We start from the raw sequence: 10,002 nt of genomic DNA, 5'->3' as shown, positions 1-10,002 counted from the left end.
AAAAAACGTTCTTATATTATGGAACGAAGGGAGTACTTTGTATTGTTCTGGAAAATTGCTTGGTTTAATTTTTTTCTTTTCTGCACATCTCGCAAATGATTTGCGACTCCACGTGCTTGGAAAATCTGCAAGCAAACATATGGAGTTTTCTTTAAGAAAATTATTTAACTTTTTGAAAAAGGAGCAAATACACCCAAGCACATCCCCAAAAGGACGAAAACAACAACATCCATCCATCCCATTTCTTCATCACATACCAACAAGATTCCACAGCAAGAAATATATTCAACTTCAACAAATCATTACCACTACCACCACATAAGACATAACCATGTCAGGAGATTGGATCCTTACTACTAGTACTAGAACAGGATCATGCATGCCACAGGCTGCTGCTCAGGTCAAGATGGAACGGACGAAACGGCACAACTATTCACCTTTGCCCTCTTACCGCTTTGCTTGCTTGTATGCTAACTTCTTCTACTATAAATAATGTTACACATTCGATTCGATTACCACCACCAGTCGACCGCTGGAACAGCGTCGTCGTCCTCAATAGGATTAGAATCTGTACACTACCTACCCTTTTACAACAATTTCATTCGCTCGCTCGCTCGCTAGGGGTCAAGCCCATGATTATTTCCTTTGTTTCCCGCAACCCTCACTTTTACCTCTCGTTTTATTCTCCATCGGGTGGTTAAGTCTTTGGTTATCCTTCCTTCCAAGCTCTTGGGCACAACTCAGGTGTACTATCAGCGGATCCGGAGCTGGATGATCGGCCCTGGAGAAGCAGGATTCTGAATTTCCGATCCATCTCGTTTCCATCAGGGGTGGCAGATACTAACTATGTATGTCAATGGCTGCTACTGCGCTCACAGCTGTAACACCAAGTCTGGTTGCTTCGGATTCGCTGCCGCTTTCCCCCTAGGCGGGGAACCGGCAGCATTGAAGCTTGGAGAAGCGGACCTGTTATCGTCTTGTGGATATGAACCCTTTGGATCATGATCTGCTTCTTGCAAGGGGCTGGTGGTGGTAGCTGCCTTTCCAATCACTCCATTCTGCACTATTTTAACACTCTCCTCCGTCAGTTGGTGCCCATGACGAAACCCGTTGGCTCTGCCATTGACTCCAGAAAACATCCCGAGCACTTGGGCATGCGTCATTTGCTCAAATAAACCTTGTCCAGCATACTGACCCATGGCGTTCGGCGCAGCAGTCATTCCATTGATATTAGAGGGGACTTCTTGACTGTTACTCTGCCGCTGTAACGGAGGCGTTGGTCGAGTATTACCCACACCATCACCTGTCATGGTAGCTCCATTTTCATACGTGGGTATTTTACTGGCAGGTGTAGAGCTCCTTTCAATGCCTGCTGATGTAGACGCCACTGGCTGGTTTTTAGTCATATACTCTTCACCTGCGGCAGCATCCCCATCTGAAGATAGCTCAGAACTCCGACGTAGATCATCGCTTTTGGGTGGTATACCGCATGATGGAATACTGGACTTTGCGGTCGGGTCGGCAACTTCAGGAACTCGCGGGCACTGCGAGTTTTGAGGTGGCTCGCCATCTACAACCCATCCTGGGCCAAACTTTGTCCCGGGTGGTAATACACGTCTGATTCCTTTCGCTGCTATATCCCATCCAATTGGTCCAAGTTTTGCCGCAAACCGTGCCAAGCTCCTGGCATATGCATGTTGCTGCTGAAGCCCAATCTGTTTCCATTATGAAAAAAAATCAGTATAAAATTATTGATGTAGCATGTAAACTTTTTTCTTCCAACCCCAAGTCAATTTAATCCGAAACAAATGTAAAGTAGTAGCTGCGGATATTCACCTTAACAGCTAAGTTGAAAAAGGTTTCAATCAAGAGTTAAAGGTTCAATTTAAGCTGGTCAGAATGTGCTTACTGGAAGTAGTTGTTTCCGCTCACAATCAAGGGCAGAAAAAAGAGGACTATAATTTGAGTATTGCTGATCATATGTACTCCGCCGATCATCGTCTAAAATAGTAGTCTTCTTTCCATACTTCAAAGACCCTACACGATGAAAGTAGCATTAGCCATGTTTATTTATGCTCCACGAGTACAGCACTGCAAAGAAAACATGAGAAATGAACACTAGGAAAAACAAACCTGAGTAAACACCAGTTTTCTCTGTTTTTTTACCACTAAAAGAACCAAACGTGCTGTGGTGAAGAATGGATGAATCTCTCATGGTAATATTATTTCGAGTTCTCTCACTAGTCCATCTTTTTCTTGTCTCAGTGTTGTCTACAGATCTGTTTCCTTTTACATTGGATAAATCTGGTGAACCATCGTCCTCAACCTTCTCAACTGTTTTCTTTGCATTTTTTGGTGGCCTGCCTCTTCTAGGTGCTGTCTTCGGTTGTTCTTCTTCACTATCACTAGCTTGCCTCAAGTTCTCAAAATCCTTTCTGGCAAGAGCTTCAATAGACCGTGCCTATGGAGATGCGAACATTTTAGGTACAGCTAAGAAGACTGCAACTTTACATACACGACAAAATAGTGTAAGAAGCAAAAGAACAGAAACAACTATTCTGAAAATGTACCGGTTCGATTTTGCGCTTGTGAATGCACAATATTTTCAGGAAATATGCTGTGAAAAGTACTAAACTTGATGTCCTGTTGGTATACAAACTAACAGCAGAAGGTCAAGTTACACACTTAACACATAAGTTCCCAAAGAACTGCGCTGATCATACAAAAATTATGATACGTACCAATTGGAAAATAAATTAGCTAGCCAAAAATCCACAAACATTTTGGTTCCAATTGGCGCAAAAATGGTCAAAGGGCCATTGGCATGCCAAACTTGGCTGTCCCCCAAATTCTTAGGGGTTGCCAGAAAAATGGAAGGACCAATCAAGCACATCCTACATATTCCTAAGCAAAGAGCTACCAAGTAACCGTCCAGATAATACAGCAGTACATGTGCCAGGATGGATTGAAACATCTTTAATACGAGCAGCATGTGCACTACATCATAGTAAAATATATATACCTGGCGATAGTATACTGTGTCTTCTGAATTGTAGGACATGGCATTGGATGTAAGTAGAAATACATCATTCTGCACAGAAAAACATCGATATCAAAACAGATCCATGCCACGGAAGCAGAGTATTATTCCATTATGATTTGCATCATCCCTTAAGACAGTAATGAATCTCACATACAATTGCAACATATATATATATGCCGGAAAATTGTCATCATTGTTGCTGGTTTAATGGAACATATCAATTTCCAAAATACAAGCTCAACATAAAATGCACTTAAACTTGTAAAAAAGCACTCTCCAGTGCATCGACTATATCTCCGAGAAGGAGATATCTACATCAATTACAGGATTATCTCTGCATAAATTGGACGTACTTCCCCACGGAAGTTCACCCTCAAGTGATCTATCCTATGTTAGCTGGCAAGAATAAAGCGGGAGTTGTACTGTGTTAGGTGATCATGTACAGCACACTGTCATAGCACTTCAGAGCATAAGATGTGGACTTAATTAATAAGTACAACAGCAGAGCTGCAGTAGGAGTAAACCTTGAAAAGGCTGAATGTATTTTTCTCCCTCAACAGTTCCAGTAAAGGACATCATATACAGCAACAATGAAAATCTCTAAATGCCAATCAAAAAGTGTACCCCCCAATGAGGACAATAATTCATACAAAAAGATCCCTATTTCGGCCCACGATGGGAATTGAGATACATGCAAAAGTCACATGCAGACGACCGCCTCAATTAATGTGGGCAGATCGGAATGTATCTTCAAAACCCAAAGTGCCGAAAGCACAAGCAAACAACACCAGTTAAGAGGGAAGAGTCAGTACATTACAAACAATAGACAGAATAGAAGGAAAAACAGAACCAGGATGAAGGCCTTCGATTGTGCAAATAAATAAAAAAGCAGGACAACAGTCTAATCTATGAAGTGTGACCCAGAATAAAAGACAGTATGTATATAACAGAGGGCAGAAGCCAACATCTGTTTTGCCACTGGATCAGAACAGAGCCCAGTAACAGAAAATAAACATCAGGCATAGAAACAGTAACAGCAAAAAGAGGCAGAATACCTCAAACTGCTCTAGGATGGTATACTTGTCGCTCAAAAGTTTCTCGCGGATCGTTGAGAAGTCCATCGGATGCTCGATGAGTTCATGGTAATCCGGAAGCTGCAGCCACACAAAACAGTCATACTAGCACTCCAACATGACAAGAACAGAGCTAGTCATGAGAGGTAAACCGCTTGCTCACCTCCTCCGGGTCGACGGGATCCGAGTACACTCCATAGGTGTCCTTCCTGGGAGAAGCAGTGCAAGGCAAGGCAGAGTAAGAAAACAGACGCGAATAGCTGAAGACCATTGGAGGAGGAGAGGAGAAGCAGAGGAGGATGAAGGATGATGGGGCCAGGGCACTCACTTCTGGAGCCTGTCGAGGATGAAGAGCAGCAACTTTTTGTCCGGGAGGGGCGTCCCCGTGGGCCCGCCACCCGACGACGCAGCGGCCCCTGCTCCCACAAGCAGCAGCAGCAGCAGCGAGAGGCGAGCAAACGTTAGCCGCAGGGAGAGAAAAATTCAAATTCTTTAACCACCTCAAGGCTGATGCTTGGTTCCCTCCAAGACCTCACCTTTCCCCGTCGCTTTCGCCGCATCCTTCTTCTCCTCCACCGCAGCTCCCTCCTCCTCCTGCAGCAGCAGCAAAAGAACTTCAGTCAGTCAGTCAGTCAGTCAGTCAGTCAGCTATTTGCTTCGCGAGCCCGCCATGGATGAAATCGCAAGCTTGCGTCAACATGGTTGTCGTAAAATTTTGCATTCGCCAGCAATAAATCCTTGGCTCTGAGAGGCGACGACTTTTGCCGCCGCTCCGACAGCGCCTGCTTGGCCGCGACCCGTTAACAACAACAACAACAACAAAAATGCGAGGAAAAGGCAGTCAAATCCGTCAAAAACTTGTCAGATCCGCGTACTGTTTGCCGCCAAAGGAAAGGATTAAAGCGCTGACGAGGTGGAGATCCCCTAAGCTAGACGCAGACCCCCAGGGGGAACAAAAACAAATCCAGGCCCGCCCAAAAAAAGCCAACGTCTTCTCTCCGGGAAGCTCGAAAAATCCGCGGCTGCCACTCCCGCCCGCAGTGCCGCGTACTGATCTCTCTCTCGTCCCGCCAGATTCTCTCCCCCGCCGTACCGTGCCGCGGGGGAGGCCGGCCCCGCGCCCCGGGGAAAAAAATCGCAGACCCGCGCGCAGATCCAACCACCACGGCCCGGCATCGCCGCGTGTCCCGCGGGGCCAAAACCCCGCCCGGGCGCCCGCAAAACCTCGGGGGGACTCGGAATTTCGGGGCGAGGGAGGGAGGGGGGAGGGGGCCCGACCTCGCCGGCGCCGGAGAGGACGTTCTTGAGCCGCTTCTGGCGGCGCCGCCCGGTGCTGGCGCCCCCCGCGTCGTCGTCGTCGTCGGAGGGGTCGGGGCCGCGGCGGGCGGGGGGCGGCGGGGACGCGGCCTCGGGGCTCTGCGCCTGCAGGCGGAGGCTACGGCGCTGGAGGTCGAGGAGCGACGGGCGGCCCTTCTTCTTGCGCTTCCGCTGCGGGGACGGGGTCTCCGCGGGGGCGGGGGGCGGCGGCGGGGGCGGGGCGGGCGGCCTCCGTGTCTTGGCCATCGGCGGCGGCGGCCCGCGTCCCCGGCGGGGCGGCGGCGAGGAGGGAGGGGGAGGCGGGGGCGGGGGCGGGGGTGGGATGGACGAACGGGTCGGGGTGCGTGTGGCCTCGCGTGCGTTTGGTATTTTTCGTCCGGGGCTCTTTCGGCCGCGACGGGCTCCCCCCAGCCCTGCCATGTGGGGCAGGGCCTCCCCGGTCCCACGCGGCAGTGGCCGTGGGTGGAACTGGCGTGTTGCGATCGGCCGGCCTGGGGCGCGTCGGGTGGGGGTGGGGACGGCGGGCCCGGGCCGTGGGCGGGGCTGATTGGTGGGTCTCGCAGGGCCTGCGTGGGGTGGCTGTAAGGAGCGCGTGGGCCCACATGTCAGTCGGACGGCATGCTGGCTCTCCTTTTCTTTTCCTTGGGAGTATTTTCCCGCAGTTTTCGAAGTGCCGCGTGTTCAGTGTTCACCAGGTGGGTTGAGCTAAGCGTTGCCGTTTTGAGAAAGTTACGGTGACTGATCTGCGTCGACTGATCTGCTGTGTCGAGGTGTGTTACGGTGTTCCTGCAGCATGTGTAAGAGTTAAGCAGTCCATCGGCTACCCCAGAAAGACGACTCCAATACGGATCACCAAGTCGCCCCTGAATATTTGAATCGGGCAGTTCAAACTTTTTTTCTTGTCATTCAACGACGGTCGTCTAATTTGTTCGGACCGGTCCGGATGTCCTGAATTACAGGAAGCAGAACCAAACGTAGAGGCAGTTTGCAGTCATCCAGGCGCACGTCCGGTCCACCCAAAAGACACACTCATCGGCGCACTCGGGCGTTCTTGTTAAAAGTAATGAAAATGTTAACGCCCACATGTGTGGGCGTTAACTAACTCGTCCACACGTCTTCATCACCGTCCAGTAACTTATGCACGAATCTTGGCATGAATTAGCTGATTTTGTATGCCACGTAGGACAACTCGCGTGTGTGGTGTGTGAGAGAGGTCGCCCACATATTCGTTTTACCACACGGAGGGGCCGGTGTGTGGGCGTTTAGCAGTTCGCCCACACACCAGTTTTCAGTCACGCACAAGGGCTGGTGTGTGGGCGTTTGCCATCTCGCCCACACACCCGCCTCCTCTTCCACATCCAAGCTACTAGTTGTCATGCGTTTTGCAGTGTACATGGCAACTGTCCTAGTATGATTGCAAGCAGATGTCAACTCTCTCTTTTTTTACCCGAACATGTCAGTTGCCATATGTTTTGCATGGTACATGGCAAACTGCCCTAGCGTGCACGTAAGCAGATGGTAACTCTTTCTTTTTAAATGGCAACTGCCCTAGCGTGCTTGTGAGCACATGACAACTCTCTCTTTTACCCGAACATGTTTTTTGCCATACCTTTTTTGTAGCTACATGGCAACTGCCTAGTGTTAGTAGGTGGCAACTCCTAAAGTTTTGAAATCATGGCAATTGCAGTAAACCAGACCACACATGGCAACAACTATAGTTGTCCAAAAAATGGCAATCTGGAACTTTGACCTGAGATGACAACTGCAGTTGAGTAAACATGACAACTGTAGTTGTCCGACATGCCAACCGTAGTTCAACGACATGGCAACTGCACTTAAACGAACATGGGTGAGGGTCCGCCCCATGGCAACTGCGGGGCGCGCGGGACCACGAGATACGAGGCCTGACGTACCGCGCGTGTGGGCGTTATCTATTCCGCCCACACACACGCGTGTAAGAGGGACTGTGAGAGAAAAAAAAGAGGCATGTGGGCGCTAATTGTTTTGCCCACACACAGACGCGTGGACTGGTCCTCTTAGGCACCACACAGAACATGTGAGCAGATTTCTTAACGCCCACACGTGTGGCAGTTATTAGCGTCCAAAAGTAATGGGCTTGGTCATGTACAAGTTCTTAAATTCCTAAAGTAAATATCAAAGGCCCAATGGCAAGAGGTGGTTCTAAACTTCAGTCTCATATATAATTGTTATTGAGTAGATGTGGTACCTCTTTATATAGTAGGTTCTTCCGACTACAGAGTATGGTGAGTATGAGGAGAGAAAGAGAACAACAAGCGCGTGTGCTCGCCTTGCCTCGTCCCGCCTCGCCGGGCTTGGTCGGGGCGTGGGCGTGCGACATGCGCGTGAATGATCTGCCCAGATATGACGTTGCTTTCTTTTGTCGTTTTATTTTTGCATGTCTTGGCAGACAAGTTGATTGTTTTCTTGTCCGATTACTTACGACCTGGAAACCAAGTCGGTTTGAGATCATAATCGCGAGACAAAACCGCACGTGTTCTCCTTTATATATGTCTTACCGGCCACAACCAAAGACATACCGAAACAAGTTGGGGTTTTGCCTCATGTCACAACTTGCGACGCCACCGTAGTCTAACACGGTATCTCTTTTGCCGTGAGCAAACTAAACAGGTTCTTGTCAAATAGGGGGGTGATCATTGGCATGCACTTGATAGAGTCTTGCGCCATCTGAGAAGTACAATGAGTTATGAAATTCACTATTCAGGGCACTCCGTCATGCTTGAAGGATATAATGATTCGAGTTGGATTTCTGATGTTGGTGTGATTTATGCCACAAGTGGGTATGTATTTACTTATGAAGGTGGCGTGATATGATGAAGGTCTTGTAAGCAAACCATTTTGACAAAGGTCAACCATGGAAGGAGAACTTTCTACTTTACACATAGCCACTGTTGAGGCTGGGTGGCTGTTTGAGCCCTCGATGGGCTTGCCTGTGGTTGAACAACTAGTGTCGTCTATTCTTATCAATTATGACAATCAAAATAGTTATTATCAAAGTGAACAACTATAAGGATAATGCGAAGTAATCAAGGCATGTGAAGAGATGTTTGAAGTCTGTCAGGAAATTGAGAAACTCCAGAGCAATAACTCTCATGTATGTTCAAATAGACAAAAACCTGGTAGATCCTTTTTCAAAGGGACTATCACGAAATGTGATAGATAATGCATCGAGACAGATGAGTATGAAACCCATATGTGTTACACCATCGTAGTAACCCAACCTTTGCAATTGGAGATCGAGTGAATTAGGACATGGGAAGAACAACCTATTGGTTAACGAAGGGGAGTAACTGATAACTCACTCTATGCGAAGATGCAAAACTCTCAGAACTGTAAGAGAACTACCAGGTAGGTTAACAAGATGCCTTAATGCATTTCTATTGGCTACATGTAGCAAATATGTTGTCCTACAAACCATTCCTGAAAGAACACACATATATGATCCCCGACTGTTAAACGTCACAGTCTATGAGACTTGGGTGTTCTCTAGTAAGCTCACGAAGAGACCAGGGAGGCAGGGAGTATGATGCATATGCTCCAACCACGGGGTAGGCTACTAGCAGTCAAGTAATGGTTATGACTTTAAGTGAAACCTCTCGCACAAAACTTGCAATTGAAGGCATAGTCTGAAGGAAATATGCCCTAGAGGCAATAATAAAGTTGTTATTTATATTTTCTTATATCATGATAAATGTTTATTATTCATGCTAGAATTGTATTAACTGGAAACTTGATACATGTGTGAATACATAGACAAAACACAATGTCCTTAGTATGCCTCTACTAGACTAGCTCATTAATCAAAGATGGTTAAGTTTTCTAACCATAGACATGTGTTGTCATTTAATGAACGGGATCGCATCATTAGGAGAATGATGTGATGAACAAGACCAATCGGTTAGTTTAGCATATTGATCATTAAGTTTTATTGCTATTGCTTTCTTCATGACTTATACATATTCCTTTGACTATGAGATTATGCAACTCCTGAATACCGGAGGAATACCTTGTGTGCTATCAAACGTCACAACATAACTGAGTGATTATAAAGATGCTCTATGGGTATCTTCGAAGGTGTTTGTTGGGTTGGCATAGATCGAGATTAGGATTTGTCACTCCGAGTATCGGAGAGGTATCTCTTGGCCCTCTCGGTAACGCACATCATGATAAGCCTTGCAAGCAATGTGACTAATGAGTTAGTTGCGGGATGATGCATTACGGAATGAGTAAAGAGACTTGCCGGTAATGAGATTGAACTAGGTATGATGATACCGACGATCGAATCTTGGGCAAGTAACATACCGATGACAAAGGGAATTATGTATGTTGTCATTATGGTTTGACCGATAAAAATCTTCATAGAATATGTAGGAACCAATATGAGCATCCAGGTTCCGCTATTGGTTATTGACTGGAGAGGTGTCTCGGTCATGTCTACATAGTTCTCGAACCCGTAGGGTCCGCACGCTTAACGTTCGATGACGATTTGTATTATGAGTTATGTGTTTTGGTGACCGAAGATTGTTCGGA

The 10,002-nt window shown here is 47.3% G+C and overlaps 1 protein-coding gene across 1 annotated transcript; it reads right to left on the bottom strand.

Moving 5' to 3' along the window:
- Positions 1–216: 216 nt before the first annotated feature.
- Positions 217–5,694, bottom strand: LOC125511325 (uncharacterized). The gene is made up of 9 exons (XM_087522198.1): positions 5,395–5,694; positions 4,653–4,710; positions 4,445–4,532; positions 4,280–4,325; positions 4,099–4,197; positions 3,023–3,091; positions 2,134–2,461; positions 1,910–2,037; positions 217–1,715 (listed from the first exon to the last, which is right to left on the bottom strand). The coding sequence occupies exons 1-9, from the start codon at positions 5,677–5,679 to the stop codon at positions 873–875; spliced, it is 1,944 nt and encodes a 647-aa protein (XP_087378324.1). The 5' UTR covers positions 5,680–5,694; the 3' UTR covers positions 217–872.
- Between the last annotated feature and the right edge of the window lie 4,308 nt (positions 5,695–10,002).

This window comes from Triticum urartu, chromosome 5A (assembly GCF_056163025.1).
Source record: "Triticum urartu cultivar PI428250 chromosome 5A, HENAU_Tu73, whole genome shotgun sequence".
NCBI lineage: Eukaryota > Viridiplantae > Streptophyta > Magnoliopsida > Poales > Poaceae > Triticum > Triticum urartu.
The sequence above is the reverse complement of the archived record's forward strand: the minus strand, read 5'-3'. Positions and strand labels throughout refer to the sequence as shown.